The sequence below is a fragment of the Diabrotica virgifera genome, chromosome 5, assembly GCF_917563875.1.
Source record: "Diabrotica virgifera virgifera chromosome 5, PGI_DIABVI_V3a".
Taxonomy (NCBI): Eukaryota; Metazoa; Arthropoda; class Insecta; order Coleoptera; family Chrysomelidae; genus Diabrotica; species Diabrotica virgifera.
In genome coordinates, this window is record NC_065447.1 from 180,106,977 (window position 1) to 180,127,064 (window position 20,088).

The window sequence follows — 20,088 nt, forward strand, 5'->3', positions numbered from 1 at the left end:
GAACATTCCCGTGCATGTAAACGGAAATAGACTTTTCTGAGTTTGTTTCTGAACACAGTGACCAAGATCCGTTTTTAAATAAAAGCGGAGATGACAAAGACTATACACTCTCCGGAAGTAGCAGCGATTGGAAAAATATAAACTCAGGAACAGTAAGTTTATTTACTATGTGGCTTGTCCCCTTATGTTATATTTTTCGAACCTAAAAATATTAGGATTTTTCTAAAGGTTTTTTGTGGCTTATGTTACCTTTTTTGTAAAATAACTACTTCATTGTAGACAAATGAATAGGTTTATACCACACAGACTTCTCGAGTTCTCTTGCCAACTCCAGAAAAGGAGGCGCCTTCTAGATGGAGACACAAGGATACCCAACGACATAAAAAATTAAGCGCAAGACTAAAACTAATCTAGTTTACGAATATGTATATAAATACAAAAGTGAAGAAAATAGAACCAAAAAAATTAGGTGCACCTTGAGGTTTCAAGAAACAGTGTAGGCAGAAATTGGTGCTTGCCAACAAATTCTATCAGATACTGAGAATAATGAACCACTGGAAGACATTCAACATTTGGACGACTTTTCAGATATTGAAAATATTGACAACTGAATTATTTTATTGTTGCATTTTATGTTCATGTTTTAGAATATAATTTTTTATACAAAAGGGGATAAGCCTCATATTTTTTCAAAAAATGTTCAAAAACTCAAAAACCGTTAAATAAACGTTTGTGTTACTTTTATTGTGTATTTAATATCATATTTCCAAACGATTATGAGCCTTACTACCAAGAAAAATTTAAAAATTGGATTTCAGGATTTTAATATAAGTTTTAAATGATGTTTTCTCCAAAATATTGTTGGGTGGTATGTCCCCTTCTGATCCCAAGGTCTTCAATTGCGATTTTGTCACTGTTCCCCCACGTAAAATTCAAAATAACCTTAATTTTCGATTTCACCACCATCAAGAATATAAAGTATGAACAAAATTAGCCATTCAGCACACCGTGGTCGTCACACCACTCAGTATCTCGAGAAATAAGCGTTTTTGTGGTGTGCTGCTCGTCTATAAAGTCATATAACTTTTTTCTATTGCATAATTTGACTTAAAATTTTCCAGAAAACTTCTTCGTGAATCATGTTTTATTTCTGTTTTGGTTAAAGAAGCTAAAAAGTTTGTCACTTAACTTTTTTAAATAAACAGGAAACTCCTCTTTTAATTTCTATAAACATTTTTGTACAAAGCTCGTTGTTATCTACATACTTAGAAGATAACACAGTAAAGTTTTCAAGAGAAAATATCTACAGCTAGCAAAGATACAGCGAGGTAAATTTTAAAAATCATCAAAAATTATTTTTCTCATTTTTGCATATAATTTGATTTTTAAACTTGTTCCACCAATTCTAGATAAAAACAAACTTCATATTCAGATTCGGCGACCTCGAAAACATAAAGAACCACCAAAATTTGCCATTCACCTTAAAGTTAATTTTCTTGGTCGGTATAACGTAATTTTAGGGGTTGCTGCAGCTCGCCTATTGGTATTATTGTTGTTTTTACTAATTTTCATAAACTTCGTTTTTGTGATATTGAGAGTCCGTATTCCCTATTACTTCACTTCAGACAACAATAGCCTTAGACCAGTTTGAAGTGGTTAACGAGTTCAATTATCTAGGATCCTACATCAGTAATACAGGATCTTCTGAAACAGAAATACGTAGGAGAATAGGCATGGCCAAAAACGCTATGAGTCGATTATCGAAAATCTGGAAAGATCGCTCCTTGTCGAAGAACACCAAAATAAGATTAGTACGTGCCTTAATTTTTCCCATATTTAATTACGGATCCGAAACATGGACAATGAAATCGGACGACAGAAAAGGATTGACGCCTTTGAAATGTGGTGCTGGAGAAGAATGCTTCGGATCTCATGGACGGAACACAGAACAAATCACTCAATCCTCCAAGAGCTTAATATTCAGACTCGACTTTCCTCTATTTGCCTCTCCACCGTCTTAAAATTTTTCGGCCATATTGCAAGGAGAAGTGATGATAATTTTGAGAGACTTATAATTTCGGGAAACGTTGAAGGGCGCAGAAGTAGAGGTCGCTCACCTACTCGATGGACGGATCAAGTGCAGAAAGCCAGTGGAAAAACATTCTCTGAATCCATGAGGGAAGCTCAGGACAGAAACCGATGGAAAGAGATAGTTGCTCGTATTATAGGGAATCACGACACTCAGCAACGAGGAAACGACTGAGGAGAAGGAGGACTCCCTACTATATCTTACTATTTTACTCATGAGTCTTTGCCGGTCTTGTAAACAATCGGCTATTATTACTGTATCATCTGCATATCTGATATTGTTAACTAAGCTTCCATTTACTCTTATGCCGACTGTTTCATCTTACAGAGTTTCTCGCAATACCTCTTCAGAATAAGCGTTAAATAATACAGGTGATATTATGCAGCCTTGCCTGACTCCTCCCTTTATTTCCATTTCTTCAGATGTCTCGTTTTTAAGTCTGACTATTGCTCGTTGATTGTAATAGAGGTGTGTTATTAGTCCTAAATCTCTTTCATCTAAGTTTTTAGATATTAGAATTTTCATTAGTCGATCATGACACTCAAATATAGATTAAAATTCTACTTATACATAAGAATACTGTAATTTATTAGTTATTGGTTAAGAAACTCTGCTATTGAATAATATGGTCTTTCAAATAAACAGGCTTTTGTCATTTTACGGAACTTGGAGAAAGCTGTTGCAGATTTAAGTTGTAGAGGTAGATGGTTGTATAGTTTTTTGCAGAATATAATATAGATTTCCTTACTAACTCACTGGACGGGATCGGAAAATAGATGTCAAAGGTAGAATTTCTGGTAGAGTAGTCATGTCTAGGTCTGGCTGGAAAGACATGTAGATGTTTAAGAATTAAGCAAACAGTTTCTGAAATATGTAAAGAAGGTAGTGTTAGAATCCTGTGATCTTTAAAGTAGCTTCGGCAATGATTTGTTCTTCCGAGGTCAAACAGATATCTTATTGCTCTTTTTGGTAATTTAAAAATAACATCGGATTGGGCAGCTGTACTAGAACCCAAAAAAAAAACGACCATATCGAGGATGGAACTCAAACAAAGAAAAATATGTTTTTTTGGAAGAGGCTAAATTCATTTCCTTCGAAACAGATCTTATTGCAAAGCAAGCTGAGGATAGTTTCTTTGCTTAACACATCGATGTGAAGGGACCATTTAAGGTTGCTATCTAAAAAAATACCAAGAAACTTTACAGAATCAACGATACTGATCTGGTGGTTATGAAGAGGTAAGAGTTGAAGTACTGCTTTATAGGACAATGCTACTGTTTTATCTACGTTAAACGAGAGTAAATTAGAATCGGACCAGGATTTTATTGTGATTAGATCAGAACTTATAGTAGCATAAAGAGTTGCGATAATTGAGTTGCTCCAAGTTATACTGGTATCATCAGCAAAAATAAAAATTTTCCATCGAATTTTAAACTAGTGATGTCATACGTAAAGATAAAGAAAATTAGAGGACCCAATACTGAACCTTGTGGTACCACACATACTACATTTTTGAGCCTAGAGTCTGTATCATTTGCTCTAACCAGTTGTTTCCTATTATTCAAGTAAGATTAAAACCATAAACTGTTGTTATGAACGAGAAAGGACATAAGTCGGGCTTTTATGAGTCTCTCAGTAATTTTGGAGAGTACCGGTAGTAATGCAATAGGTCTGTAATTGCAGGCATTAGATTTTTCACCACCCTTATGAAGAGGAATAATGATGGCCGTCTTTAGGCACTCTGGAAATTTACCTTTCTAAAAAGAATCATTAATTAGAGAGAGTCTGGGAGATTTGAGAAAATTTTTATGGATAGTCCATCGGTACTACAGGAAGATTTGCTTTTGATACAATTGATTGTTTGGATCAGTTCAGATTTATCAACCGGCCTTACAAAGAATGAATTCGAGACCGATCTTAAATTAGGGAGATAGGAAATGGGATCTTGTGGTGATACAATAGTTGATGTTATATTTTTACTCACATTAACAAAGTATTCATTTGGATTTTCTGGGTCTGGAAGGGAAAATGTTTGAGCTGTGTGAGTTTTGTTACGAAGATCCTTTATTATCGACCAAGTTTCTTTTGCAACTCTTTCAGAGCTTCTCATACGATTTTAATAATACAATTTTTTAGCTGATTTTACAAGTTTTAAATAGATTGCCGTGTACCTACTTGGTGATATATTCAGTAACAGAGACGTTGTTAATAAATTTCTTGATGTACTTACAGTAGTGAACGCATATTTTTGGATGATATGCGGACACCTTTGTCATCTAAATACTCGAAGGATGGTACAATAAAATTTTCAAAAGGGAATATTTACAGCGACCAAAGATACAGCGAGGTAAATATGAAAAATCATCAAAATTTGTTTTTCGCATTTTTACATAAAATTTGATTTTTGAACTTGTTCCACCAATTCTCGATAAAAATAAACTTCATATTCGGATTCACCGACCTGGAGAATATAAAGAATGACTAAAATTTGCCATTCACATATCATGGTCGCTTTTTAGATTTCCCAGCCTCAAATTAGGGGTGTGCCGCACGCCTATAACAATATCTTGATAGCAGAGGGCCAGCAGATCGAAATAGTAAAAAAGTATATAACAGAAATTAATGACTATAATACTGCAGAACTCAAAGTCAGAATCAAAAAAGCACGTTCTAATTTTATGAAAATGAAAAAGATCCTATGTAGCAAAGATTTAACATTAGCTCTTAGAGTACGCCTAACGAAATGTTACGCATACAGTGTACTATACTATGGAGTGGAATCATGGACGTTAAATGTAGAGACAATGAGACGACTTAACGCCTTTGAAATGTGGAGCTATTGAAGACTTATGAGGGTTTCCTGGGTAGATAGAGTTGCGAGCAATGAAGTACTGATAATTATAAGTAAAGAGAAGGAATTTGAACTTACAATTAAAGAAAGAAAGCTACACTATTTCGGACATGTGATGCGGGGCGAGCAGTATGGCATCCTGCGACTTATAATGCAAGGAAAAGTAGATGTCAGAAGAAGCATCGGAAGAAGACGAATTTCATGGCCGAAGAACCTGAGAGAATGGTTTGGATGCAGCTCAAAACAATTATTTAGAGCTACTGCCTCAAAAATTAGAATAGCTATGATGATTGCCAACCTCCGTAGCGGAGATGGCACCTGAAGAAGAAGAAAAGAAAAGCTTTAAATTAACTGTCTGAAAACTTTCTAACCATTTATCATAACTCAAAATAAATAGCTTGTGTCGTAACGACGTTAATTGCAATAACGGAGTATCATTCTGATACAAATTTGTATGTCAAATAATACTACTTTTAAAATACGAACTTTTACCCTCGAAAGGTAGATCCGACCTTAAAATAAATTTAATTAACTTACCCTTTCTGGCATCTCCATGAAAATTCACGTGGCCGTCGTAATGGATGTCGGTGATATGCCAAAAATATCCTGAAACAAGAATCCCAATTATTATTTATAGGACGTAAAGGATAATGCTATATTCGTGAGAAAAAAACGGCACGTGGCACTTGAAGAGTTCCGACATACATGTACTCACGGTTTTTGTTCCAAATTTTAAGGAACCGCTTGGATTGACATGAAATTTGAAAGATACTAGGTGTTGTATTTATTTAGCCAACTTCTAATCTGTTTCATAACTTTTTAACCACGGTGTATATTTTCTTTATTATGTGAATAATATCTATAACATATGCAATCGGTTAATTTATTTATAATTATAAAAAATCCAGATCCGAATTAACAAATATTGGAAAATATGCCGACCCAAAAACAACACCGTGTACATTAGCTTTTTTTAAAATGGATTCTCCACTGGAAAACGAGACGCAAAATTAAAGTTTTAGTCTCTCATTTACCTATTATTTATAGCCCAGTCGGGATAGCATTTGACCTTGCATTGCGAGCTGCCCCAAATTTTATTTTTCTAATCTTTAGGGGGACTCAATAGTAGTGTAAATTTAAAATCTCAACTGAATTACACCGTTGCGTTAGCCGCCATCTTGATTTTAAAGGAGAACCGTTTTTGCTCAATATCTCCGCCATTTTCAACTTTTCGTCAAAAAACGTAGAAACTGAAATTGTTGAAAATCCGATTTTATATAATTTCGTTTATTATAATTTTTTTTATGCGGTCGATATTTTCCGAGTTAGGGGGGGGGGGGGAATAGTGACAGTTAGATCATAATTATTGATTTATTGAATTATCTCGTTTATTATTAGTTCTACAAAAAATTTGATTTCGTATAAAAATGAAGAGAAGAAAATTTTGTACATTTTTGATCTCTTTAAATTTTTTGATAAAATCAATATTTAAGGTAGTATGCGGTAAAGGTGAGAGCGTAAGACCTGATTGATTTTATAGCAATTGTTTTTGTTCAATATCTCCGTCATTTTCAACTTTTCGACAAAAAGTGTAAGGCAAGTAAGGCAGTTTGCAATTACGATTTAATACAATTTTTCGAGAGAACCAGTGGCGGGTGTACGAGGGGGATGGGGAAATTCCCCTCAACAAGGTCCAAAATTAAAAAAAAATTGTTGAAATATTAAAATATGTTATATGACGTGGAACTTAATTATCGACAGACAAATTCAACCAATAAAACGTGCTAGTTAATAAAATTAAGTGAACTTAATGCATATAAGTTATTGTATATTATGTCTTTTATGTAGGTACTTAATTTGGTTGGTGTTTCATTGGAAGTTTCAAAAATTGTAGAAAATATAATTCTCTTTATTTGTATTCGTGTACAATTAGGTCGTAAAGTTAATAATAAATGATACAATTGAATAATTATGCTTCCCCTCCGCTTCCACTATTTCCTTCCTTAACACGGAGGATATTGATCGCATAAAAAAATTGTGGAAAAGAAATGTAGGAAATTGCGTTTCCAACAATTTCAGTTCCTACACTTTTTGTCGAAAAGTTGAAAATTGCAGAAAAATTAAGCAACAACGGCTCTCCTTTAAAATTAATATGGCATCTATTGCAACCTCAGAATTCAGTGAAGATTTTAAATTTACACTACTATTGATCTCCCCTAAAGGACAGAATTATAAAATTTAGGGCAGCTTGGAAACAAGATTCAATTCAGTAATTATGCTCCCCTCACCACTTTTTACTATTTTCCCACTTAACTTGGAAAATATCAACCGCATGAAAAGAATTGTTAAAAAAATTGTAGGAAATCATATTTCGAACAATTTTAGTTGAAAATGGCGTAGATATTGAACAAAAACAATTGCTACAAAATCAATCAGGTCTTACGCTCTCGCCATTACCGCATACGTACTACCTTAAATTTTAACTTTATTTAAAAAATTCAAGAAATCTAAATTGTGTTGAATATAATTCTCTCTATTTTTGTATAGGCACATTTTTGTCATAAAACTAATAATCATCGGGATAATTCAATAATTTATGCTCCAACTGTGAGTATTTTCCGAAATAACTCGAAAAATATCAACGGCACGAAAAAATTGTAACAATAGAAATGATAGAAAATCGCATTTTCAATCATTTTGGCTGTTATACTTTTTGTCGAAAAGTTGAAAATGGCGGAGATATTGATCAAAAACGGTTCTCCGTTAAAATCAAGACGGCGGCTGACGCAACGACGGAATTCAGTCGAGATTCTAAATTTACACTACTATTGAGCCCCATAAAGATTAGAAAAATAAAATTTAGGGCAGCTCCTAATGCAAGGTTATGCCTGTTATTCGTCTAACTCGACTGGACTATTATGTCTGTACAACGATCACTCCTCCCAAGCGCTAAAATTTCCTTTTGATTCTTTGCTGCTTTTCGTCATCTTGATATGCCTATTCGTGACGAATAGTGACTATCATAATGGCAATCTTTTTCTGAGGACTTCGTCATTTTGTGACTCGGTCAGCTCACGGGATCTTAAGAAAGTATTTTCCTGATAGCCAAATCTCCAATACAATTTTCTACATATATCTTCGTTTAAAGTCCTTGATTCAACACCATACAAAAGGACAGAAAATACGTAGCATCGCAGCAGTTTTAATTTCATAACGTGACATAAGTTGTTGCTCTTGAAGGAGGCCTGCATCCAGTTGAAGATGGACCTAGTTTTTTGATATCTAACTCTTATTTCCTGGTTGCTGACCCATTATTTATGTAATATGATGCCTAGGTAGTTGTAGTGCGTCACTTTTGCTACTGGGGATTGGTTGACGTAGAAGTGGATCTTTTTCTTGCTAATTATCATCAGCTTTGTCTTCTTTATGTTTATATAATATAATGCCATTTTCAGTTTTTCGCAAAGGTTCGATAAATGGTCTCTCAGGATAAAAGGAGATAAAATACAGCCTTTGTTCATTCCACGCGAGATTTTCATATTATAATTCAATGTGGTCACCTTGAACCCTGATAGTCTAATACTCTAAGAGCTAGTGAACTAGAGCTAGAAATGTGTATAGTGATAATTCATAGCACACCAAGGCTAAAAACCATGACCTGGCAGGCATCAGCGGTGCACGTTTATCTACCAGGTGAATCGAAAAGTGGGGTAAAATAAACTTTCTCCTGTAATGTTTAAATTTAAGAATGTGTTTGAGTAAGTCATTTAGAAGAAATGTGTACAAGGACAGGCGATTCTGAAGAGCATAAGACCTTGCCAGGCGAGGGGAAAGATTAGGGGTTTTTCATAAAATAATTCTTTTTGCATCGAACAAATTTTTTTTAGATTCCTTGAATCATTCCAAACAAAAAATGCCTTTAGTGATTTTTCTTTTAAGTTAATAGTTTTTGTTATATAAGCGATTGAAAAGTTTAAAAATTGCGAAATCGGCCATTTTTAACTCTAAATCGGACATTTATCTAAAAATTTCAATGTTGCCAAGAAACGTAGATATTCTTTAAACATTGATTGATGAAATCCCGAAGAGTTTTTTGCAATAAAATTTTGAAAACCCCTTTGATTTTTTAATTGCTAATCAAGCTGGCGCGACACTGTAGTATAAGTGAGGACGTTTGAGTTTGCACAAATTCATTATCTCGAGAATGGGCAAATTTCAAGAGAAATCCTTGAATTAGGACTTTTTGACATATATATAATAATAGTGACATCATCCATTTGGGCGTGATGACGTAATCGATGATTTTTTTAAATAAGAGTATTGGTTGTGTGATAGCTCATTTGAAAGGTTATTTAATTCTCTATTCAGTAATATAAACATTAACATAATTATTTATACAGGGTGTACAAAAAAAAATTTCTCCTATTTGTCAAATTTAATCAAAGTTAATTTATTAAAAAAAATTTTTTGTACACCCTGTATAAATAATTATGTTAATGTTTATATTAGTAAATAGAGAATTAAATAATTTTTTAAATGAGCTATCACACATCCCCTACTCTCCTTTAAAAAAATCATCGATTACTTATCACGCTCAGAGGGATGACGTCACTATTATTATATATATGCCAAAAATTCCTAATTTAAAAATAAAAATCGACCTGTCTGAGGATTTCTCTGGAAATTTGCCCATTCTCGAGGTAATGAATTTATGCCAACTCAAACGGCCTCACTTATACTACAGTGTCGCGCCCGCTTAATTAGCAATTAAAAAACAAAGAAGTTTCCGATATTGTATTGCAAAAAACTCTTTAAGATTTCATCAATCAATGTTTAAAGGATATCTACCTACCTTGGCAACTTTAAAACTTTTAGATAAATGTCCGATTTAGGGTTAAAAGTGGCCGATTTCGCAATATTCAAAATTTTCAATCGCTTATAACAAAAACTATTAAGTTAAGAGAAAAATCACTAAAGACCTTTTCTGATTGGAATGATCCAAAAACCTAAAAAAAATTTGATCGGTGCAAAAAAAATAATTTTAGGAAAAACCCCTAATCTTTCCCCTCGCCTGGCAATGTCTTATGCTCTTCAGAATCACCTGTCATTGTACACATTTCTTCTAAATGACTTACTCAAACACATACTTAAATTTAAACCTTACAGGGAAAAGTTTATTTTACCCCCTAAATTTTCACTTTTCGATTCACCTCGTAGATACACGTGCACTGCTGATGCCTGTCAGGTCATGGTTTTTAGCCTTGGCTTGCTATGAATTTATCACTAGAAAAATTTCTAGCCTTACCGGACGACCGTTAGTCGGAGGGTTCACTAGCTCTTAGACTATACGAGCTGGGAGCGGATTTTGTACGTGATAAGTAATATGGAAAAACTATACGGGGATATGTTGAATTAGTTGTGTACATGACTTTCACCAACGGCCGGAAACCAGAGTGGGGGCCGAGGGTAGTTATAAGGGGTCAAAGTCGCGGTTTTTATTATTTTTTTTATGACGCTCATGATCGAGATAGTGCACTAAAGTTTGGAAATAAGTAGGTCATGACGTAATTAAGTAAAATCTCTAGGAGTGGAACGCTGCGTGGTCGACAAAGGGGTGGGGCAGGGGTGAATATAAAAAAATATAAGGGGTTTTTTGCGACGTTCTTGATTGAGATAGTGCACCAAAATTTGGGAATAAGTAGACCATGATATAACTAAATAATGTCCCCAGAGGCAGAAACCAGAGTGGCGGACGAGGGTAGTTATAAGGGGTAAAATCGCGGTTTTTATTATTTTTTTTGTGGCGCCCATGATGGAGAGAGTGCATTAAAATTTGGGAGTAAGTAGGTCATGAGGTAGCTAAGTAAAATCTCCAGGGGCGGAATGCTGCTTGCGGTACAAAGGGGTGGTAGGCAGGGGTGAGTATAAAAATTTATGGGGTTTTTCTTGCAGTTCGTGATCGAGATAGTGCACCAAAATTTGGGAATAAGTAGATCATGACATTACTAAGTAAAATCTCGAGGGGCGGAACGCTGCGTGGCGGACAAATGTTGTGCCGGGTCACAAAAGAAATAATACACACTGCGATTTTGACCCCTTAAAACTACCCTCATCCCCAAATCTGGTTTCCGGCTCTGGGGATTTTACTTAGCTAAGTCATAGTCTCCTTATTCCCATATTTTGGTGCACTATCTCAATCTAGCACGTCGCAAAAAAACCCTTATATATTTTATATTCACACCTACCCCCACCCCTTTATCGGCCACGCAGCGTTCAACCCCTGGAGATTGTACTTAGTTATCTTAAGACCTACTTGTTCCCAAATTTTGGTGCACTATCTCGATTATGAGCGTCACAAAAAAAAATAATAAAAACGGCGACTTTGACCCATTATAACTAACCTCATCCCCCACCTCGGGATTCCGGCTCTGAGGATTTTACTTAGTTATGTCATGGTCTACTTATTCCAAAATTTTGGTGCACTCTCTTAATCACGAACGCGCAAAAAACCCTTATATTTTTTATATTCACCCCTACCCCCACCCCTTTGTCGGCCACGCAGCATTCCACCCTAGAGATTTTACTTAGTTACGTCATGACCTACTTATTCCCAAATTTTGGTGCACTATCTCGATCATGAGCGTCACAAAAAAATAATAAAAACCGCGACTTTGACCCCTTTTAACTACCCTCGGCCCCCACTCTGGTTTCCGGCCGTTGGTGAAAGTCATGTACACAACTAATTCAACATATCCCCTATAGTTTTTTCATATTACTTATCACGCACAAAATCCGCTTCTATCTCTCCGACCATGATATTTTCATGCTGAATCTAGTACAAGTTTCTAATTATTTTTAGATCTAAGTTGTTAATTTCTGCTTCTCTCAGTATTTACATCATTTTGACATACTGTACTCATTACTCAATATGTAGTTTTTACTATTGTAAGAAAACTATTTAAAGTAAAGTTAAAGTACTAAAGTAAGTAAAGTTAAAGTTTAAAGTAAAGTTATATCATTTTTTGTGAATAATAAATTCTTGTATAATTCTTTAAACAAAGAAATTATCCAATTTTAGTGTATTTCTTAAATTATGTATAGTCATAAAACTCAAGACATAAAAGTAGTAAAATAAAAGAATCCTTTTCACATATTACACTTATCTCCAAAAGTCGCTTAGTGTTACAATGTATAAAAATAAAATACATTGTAAAATAATACCCGTCAAATAATACAATACCATTAATAGCAATTTAACTGCAAATTCGTTGAATCTACTCTTGTTTCATGTCCCTCTTTGAAATTAAATCCTTTAGCGAACTTTTAACTAGAATCTTAGACTATACAAGATACGGGGCGAGATATCGCAATGAAACATTTCCTCGAGCAATTCAAACACAGAAAGTGCACGAGAATCTGATCTTTTCCCCAGATATAGCACCGACTAAAACAAGAAACATTCAAGGAGTTTGCATTAAAAATCCTCCGCGAGGAAAGAACTGCGGTCCTTTATCTTACAAAGGATTTTGATATCAAGCAGGAGATTGATGTAAAGTTACTTTTCTCTACTCCTTATATCTATTCATCACGGGGGACGCTCTGGTGACAAGGAAGTTGAATTAGAGAAACGAATTATTTCCTCTTTGATTTTGAGATATATACTTGGAAGTAGTTTTAAGTTATATACTACTCAATTTTTAAAGCATTATTCATTTAAAGAAAAATAAACAAAAATTTTGGTTTTGTTTATTAAATACGTTCTTTCTTAACCCTAGGATGCATAAGCAAATTTTTCTACGTTATGGCATAACATGAGTCTCGCAGACTCGCTTTGTAAATAAAGTACTAAAATAGATATTTTCTTTAATTGTTGTCAAATATTTATTTAATATTTCTTTATTTATAATAATATAAGCATAAACAAATAATAAATACCTGGTAAGGAACTACTCAATACAATTCTTGCATATTAAAACACTGTGTTCTTTGCAAATTGGACCCTTACACTTCTGACAAATTTGTGTGCTCATTCTTGCAATGTGTGAAGAGCACTCGGAACATCTCCTTTTCTTTCTATGAGCCAAATCTATCCCTAAATTTTCTTGAGGAAACTCGATAAAATAACCCATATGTCTTCGGATTGTGTTTGTAAGTTTAGGGTTTCTAGCCCTTCTTTTCATAAATGGTAAAACTAACTCAGTTACTAAATCTTTGAAAAAGTATCGTCTTTTATTTGTTTTTCCCGCAGCAAAATTTTTATTTTGATTTGTATAAAGGAGAAACGCGTTAAGAGCTGCTACATCCATAATATTGTACCAAACGACAAGAGGCCAACGTGTAGTTTGACGCTTTACCGTGTAGTTACCGATCATCTCGTCCATTTTATCAACCCCACCTTTTGTTTGGTTGTAAAATTTGATAATTTCGGGCTTCTTTGCTTGACTCTCAATATCTACAGATTGATCATGGTGCGTTGAACTAAGAAGAATGACAGTTTATTTTTCTTTGGCACGTAACTTACCAAAGTCAAATTATCATTGAATCCAAAAATAGAGGAAAAAACACATCTTTCTTTTGAAGCTTGAAATTCGTAGGTGATCTCTTTCTTATTTTTTCGTAATGTCCCAACACAAGTTATTCCTATAGACAGTAAATGCTGTGCTAAAGGGATGCTAGTAAAAAAGTTGTCAATTGTCAAGTTGCGACCAGAATTTTTTATGGAAGTGGTCAAGGACCTTACAACAATTCCCCTACATTTTGTTGAATATTTTCACCAGGTTGACGACCTAAGTATATCTGCCCATCAACTGCATATCCTGTTTCACTTTCACAAATCCAAAAAAATTTAATGCCGTATTTTGCAGGTTTCGATGACATGTATTGAATAAAGTTACAACGACCTCTAAATGCAAGTAACTGTTCGTCAATGGTTACATCCAATTCTGGTACCGTAACTGTTCGGCACTGTTTCACAAACAACTCCCATACATACCGGACATAAGTAAATTTGTCAGTTTCCAACCTAGTTGAACGTGTTCGTCGGTCGTCAAATCGTATGAATCGCCTTATATTTTCAAAACGATTTTGTAGCTTTATACAGTGGATTTGATGATTTATCTAAGAACAACTCTCTGACAGGCGTATCCCAGTTCTTCTCGACACCAGCCAGTAGCAGCAGGCCAAAAAAATGCGTTCATTTCGTCTTTTTCAATTTTTGGCCATACCTTTCCCTTGGCCCCCAATATTCGGTTGGCTTCTCTATTGGTACATATTATTATTTCTTCAACCATTTCAGCAGTCACAAATTTATCCCAAGTATTTTTCGGAGACAACATTTCAATTCTTACTTTGGTCCCGCCGTGAAACGATATAGATTGTGAATTTTTGTCCTTCCTTGCAAAGGAGGCGTGGATCTCCATTCAAAATTGTCTCTGCTAATAAATGATGTACCTGCTGTTTCAATTGTTAAATTATTTTAATTCAAGTTCATATCATCACTACTCGAAGAATTTTCGGAATAATCGTCTGAACTATCTTTGTATACTGCAGGCTGCTCGTATTCTTGATCAGCTTCCGATACTACACTTTCACTAGTTATGGAATCGTTGTCATCCTCCTCATACCACGTACGTAAGATTTCCTCATAACTATTATCGTTGGGGTGAACGGATCTTTTTCTACTCGAGGATGCCATAATGCTGGCTTGAAAATATAGAGTATTTTACTTGAAAGCCAACTTTTTGCATTTGAAAATATAGTTTTTGTATACTACTTCTGTTTTGAAAATCTGTAAAATCAAAAACACAGAAGTCTGTCGCGAAAGAGCACTCGTTATATAACATGATTTTCCTTTTTTGATGAAAGGTGTGAATGAATTTTTGTATACTACTTTTGTTTTGATATCTGTAAAAACAAAAACACAGGAGTCTATCGCAAAAGAGCACTCGTTATATAAAATGATTTTTCTAAGAAGTGAGCCCAAAAAATATTTATCAATATTTATTATCAATTTTCTACTACCTCACTTATAAAAATAAATTTTACTTTTTTATAAAAATAAAATTGTGGATGAAACTATTGAATAAGTAATAAACTGATCCAAAATTAGTGCACTTACTTGAATAATGATGCGAATAACACAAATATAAACTATGAAAGAAGACAACGTACTAACTAAGCTAATACCTTGACACTTCAAAACGTGACTAAATTCCTTTTTCTTAGCTTTACAGTTTAGGCAATAGATAAATATGCGTAATGGAATATTACCGAAGGATCGCGGTGATTCACGACAAACCTTTGACCACTAATTCGATAAGAGTCTCCCGGACTCATGGTATGCATTATGGGGGTATGAATGGAAATTATTTTTTTTTTTAGTTTTTTTGTGCATACTATTTAAATTTTTATACACTAACAAACAGTCATACATGTCAAAAACGAATTTGTAAATCGGCAATGATTGGTATGGATTTAATCACATTTTACGAAGATGTAAATATACGCTCGAGTCTCTTAGACTCATGTTATGCATCCTAGGGTTAAATACACTTTCGATGTCACTTCCATCTAAGTCGATTGTGATATTTTGATTTGTCATTACTTTTCATCATTCATCATTCTCTTTGCCTTATCCCTATGCGGGGTCGGCTTCCCTAATTGCATTTCTCCACACAACTCTATCTTGGGTCATATCAATGTTAATCCCCTTAATCTTCTTCCCTTAGTCTCCCCCCAGGTCTTCTTTGGTCTTCCTCTCCTACTCCTTCCTGGAATCTGCACTTCAGCTTATTCTTCGTATTGGATTATTAACGTCTCGACGTTGAACATGACCAAACCATCTTAACCTACGCTCTCTCATTTTGGCATCAATTGGTGCCACACCTAATATACTCATTTCTAATTTTATGCTTCTTTGTCACTCCACTTATCCATCTAAGCATTCTCATTTCCGCCACATGCATTCGTTGTTTCTCTTTCTTTTTCTCCGCCCAACATTGTCATTACTTTTGTTTTATTTAAATTTATTTTGAAACCCATTTTCTCAGATTCTTGTTTAGACTTCTTTACCATGTAGATTAGTTCTTCTGTATTGTTGCTTATGAATACTATGTCATTTCCAAATCTTAGATGACTTAAAAATCTGCCACCAATTTTAATTTCGCGTTATTCTAAATTTAACTTCTTGATCACGTCTTCTAATACAAGAGTAAATAATTTTGTGTCTGCCTGTCTAACTCCTCTCTGCGTTCTTGTTTTGCTTGGTGTTACACCTTCTGTTACATTTATATGTCATTTTTTCATTGTCTTATATGAGGCCGCTAGAGGTCTAGGGGTCTAAAAGTGACGTTTCTGTGCCGGAAAGTTCTTTTCTGCACAGTACCATTACATTCCACAAAAAAATATAATTATAACATGTTTTGATGGAATTGTTTTATTTGAGATATTAGATTTGATAGTACTTTTCAAAAAAGAACCGATTTAACTACATCTCATGTCCGAGAAATCTGTAAAATTCGCTAATTAACACATTATTTTGAACTTTAAATTTAGTATTCTACAAACGACTACCTTATTCTGAGTAACTTTATATCTCTTGTTTACATCTGTGGTTAAAGCGTAGACAAATATATAACCTGTAAGACAGTTATTATACTTAATTATCATATAGAAATTAAATTATGAAATTCACAACTGTTTTATTTTAGAAATTTATTCTTAATAAATATTTTATAATTATCAATTAACCAATAAGGATATAGCAACCTCAGTAAGATACGTCGAATAAAGTAGGTATAGTGGAAATCTTTGTCTGCATAATTATAACGTCAAATGTTACATTATTTTATAATAATCATTTAAAATAGTTTTAATTTAACCAAATTAAGGCAGTGCATAATTTTTTTTATCGATTTCTGTGTAATTTGTTTAGGTATAAGGAATTTAAATTTATTAGTATTAACTAAATACAGTTAAAATTTGTAATTTATTATTATAATAAATATTCGTTTGGAAATTGTGATTTTTATTTTTAGCAAAAACTGTGGTTGTAGAAAAAGTATAGTGTGTAACAAGTGCAGAAAGGTAATTTCTCACTCTTTTGAATTGCGGCAGTTGCTTGCGCTCGTACCGCAACTTTTCAAACTCGTGAGAAATTAGTACCTTTCTGCACTTGTTGGACAATATACTATATACTTACTAATACATACTACAGTCTAACCCCGATAAGTCGGCCTCCGATAACCCGGAAGTCCGGCTAACCCAGACCGATTTTCATCGGACAAAACAAACATTTTTCAGTTTGACTGAGTTTTTTACTAAGAAATTTACAATAATGTACTATCAAACTTATGTAATTTAGTTGTACTGTGCAATAATTCATGTTTCATGTTTCATGTTTCATGTTTCATGTTTTTGCAATAATTGTAATGGAGTTTATCCCGAAGTATTTCGGTCTATTTTATTAATTCTTACCATATTCTCCGGCTAACCCGGATTTTCGATAACCCGGACCGACCGCAGTCCCGATTGATCCGACTTATCGAAGTTCCAATGTAACGGGTGTCTAAATAAGAATGGCTCTCGGCCATATCTCAGGAACAGTTTAAAGTACAGCTTTGAGAAAAAAATTTTATAACAAAAGTTATCTCGGGAAAAGCCTGAAAATTATTTTCATAATTGTAGGTCCACCGCTAGAGGGCGTAATTGGATATCAAAAATTAAGGAATCTAAATTTTACAAAATTTGCCTACTGAAAGGGCACTGGAAATTCGATCGTCGTATTCTTCATAAAATTCTGCGCATATTTGATTTCACAAATTTAAGACTACCTTTGCAAATAAGAGGTGGGGGTTTAAGACAACCTTGTTATAAAAAAATTTCTATAAGCCCGGTTCTGCTAGATCGAATTTTGCAAGCTTGGTCTTGTTGAAAACAGCTCTTTTTCTTCAATGTAAGAGTTATAATTTCGAACCAGCTTACTGAGTAATATGCTAGCTAGGAGGCGTTATTTAATTTTTTTCAGAAATCTAGTTTTCCTTGGAAAATATTAAATACAAGTATGCATTTTTAATCCTATATTACAATATTAGACTAAATTAGCAACATAATAGCGAAAACCGCATGTCTATACCTTTTTTTCTATCCCGAGATATCTTACGAAACGTGTAAATTTAAAAACATAACTGTTACTGTCACCGGTAAAAGAAGTTAAGGAAAGTAGTGTGCTATGGAGAAAACAAAGAAATATTTTCCAGATGTCAACGTATATAATAGGGCTTTTCAACGCTACTCATTTGTTTCGAGCCTCTGTCACATGTTGTATATTAATATTATATACGAATTATACGACATATGATAGAGGCTCCAAACAAATGAAAAGCGTTGAAAAGCCCTATTAATTAAAACAGCAATAAGACAAACAACATTATAAAATATAACAAAGAAATAAAAACAACTATTTAGTCACGACCTAAATGTTCAAATTGTTGGCCATTATTTTCGATGCAAGCATTTACTCTTTCAAGAGTAGATTGAACAGTAATCTCAATTTTTGTCTCTGGATCATGTTTTCTCGAGTAGTGTAGTAGTAGTGTAGTAAATGCTTGCATCGAGAATGATGGACAACAATAGTTTAAACAGTTAGGTCGTCACTAAGTAGTTGTTTTTATTTCTTTGTTATATTTTTTATAGTCTCACAATAAAACAGTGAAAAACGTTTGTTTTTCTATACTTCCACAAAATTTATTACAACTATGTTATTACTACAGCTGTTTCGGCAAAGTGCCTTTCTCAAGTGATATATTTTACAATGTGTTTGCCTTTTTAAGTCTTTAACTGAAGAGTTTGAGGAATGGGGAGCTGTTTGTCTCAGAATTATATCTGTATTTTTCAATTTATTAATTTCCATTCCAGAAATAACAACAATTTAAGCAAACATATTAAAAACAATAAAAGCCGAAAGAGAAAGCAATTACAGAGTGGTGTGTACAAACTAACTTGTGGTAACTGTCCGAAAACTTACATCGGTCAAACTGGCAGAACTTTTGACAAACGGATAGCAGAACACAAAAGGGCTTTCAACAATAGAAAAACGGACACTTCTACATACGCACTTCACCTTCTAGATCATAATCATTCTTTCAATGAAAAGTTTCAAATTCTACATATTCAAAATAAAGGCCTTAAGCTATCACTTTTAGAATCAATGGAAATTAATAAATTGAAAAATACAGATATAATTCTGAATGACCAACTCGAGACAAACAGCTCCCCACTCCTCAACCTCTTCAGTTAAAGACTTAAAAAGGCAAACACATTGTAAAATATATCACTTGAGAAAGGCACTTTGCCGAAACAGCTGTAGTAATAACATAGTTGTAATAAATTTTGTGGAAGTATAGAAAAACAAACGTTTTTCACTGTTTTATTGTGAGATAAAATGAACTTCCATCAAGTAACGGTCGAATCCATCAATTATTTTTTATAGTGTTGCTTGTCTTATTCTTATTTTAATTAATTATATTTATATACGTTGACACCTGGAAAACGTTTCTGTGTTTTTTCCATAGCACACTACGTTTTCTTAACTTAGTTTATCGCTGACAGTTATGTAAAATTTTTGCGGTTGACATGCGGTTGACATGCGGTTGACATGCGGTTTTCGCTATTCTATTGCTAATTTAATATAATTTTATAATAGAGGATTAAAAATCCATAATTGTATTTAATATTTTGCAAAGAAAACTAGATTTCTGAAAAAAAAATAAATAACGCCTCCTAGCTGGCATATTACTTATCAGGCTGGTTCGAAATTATAACTCTTACATTGTCGAAAAAGATGTGTTTTCAACAAGATCAAGTTTGCAAAATTCGATTTAGCAGAACCGGACTTACAGCCATTTTTTCATAACAAGGTTCCCATTATCCCCACCTCGTATTTGCAAAGATAGCCTTAAGCTTGTGAAATAACTTATGCGCAGAATTTTATGAAAAATACGATAAACGTATTTCCAGTGCCCCTTAATTAGTCAAATTTTGTAAAATATAGATTTCTTAATTTTCGATATTTTATATTTCGATTGTGGACCCACAATTACGAAAATAATTTCCAGGCTTTTCTCGAGGCAACTTTTGTTATAAATTTTTT

At 33.7% G+C, this 20,088-nt stretch overlaps 1 protein-coding gene across 1 annotated transcript in view; it reads right to left on the reverse strand.

Moving 5' to 3' along the window:
• The window catches only part of LOC114330947 (sphingomyelinase phosphodiesterase C), a 641,516-nt gene that overhangs the window by 230,812 nt on the left and 390,616 nt on the right, over positions 1 to 20,088 (reverse strand). The window contains exon 2 of the mRNA XM_050652120.1: positions 5,478 to 5,546. Coding sequence (XP_050508077.1) covers positions 5,478 to 5,546 — 69 coding nt within the window. The remainder of the gene's footprint in view (positions 1 to 5,477; positions 5,547 to 20,088) is intronic.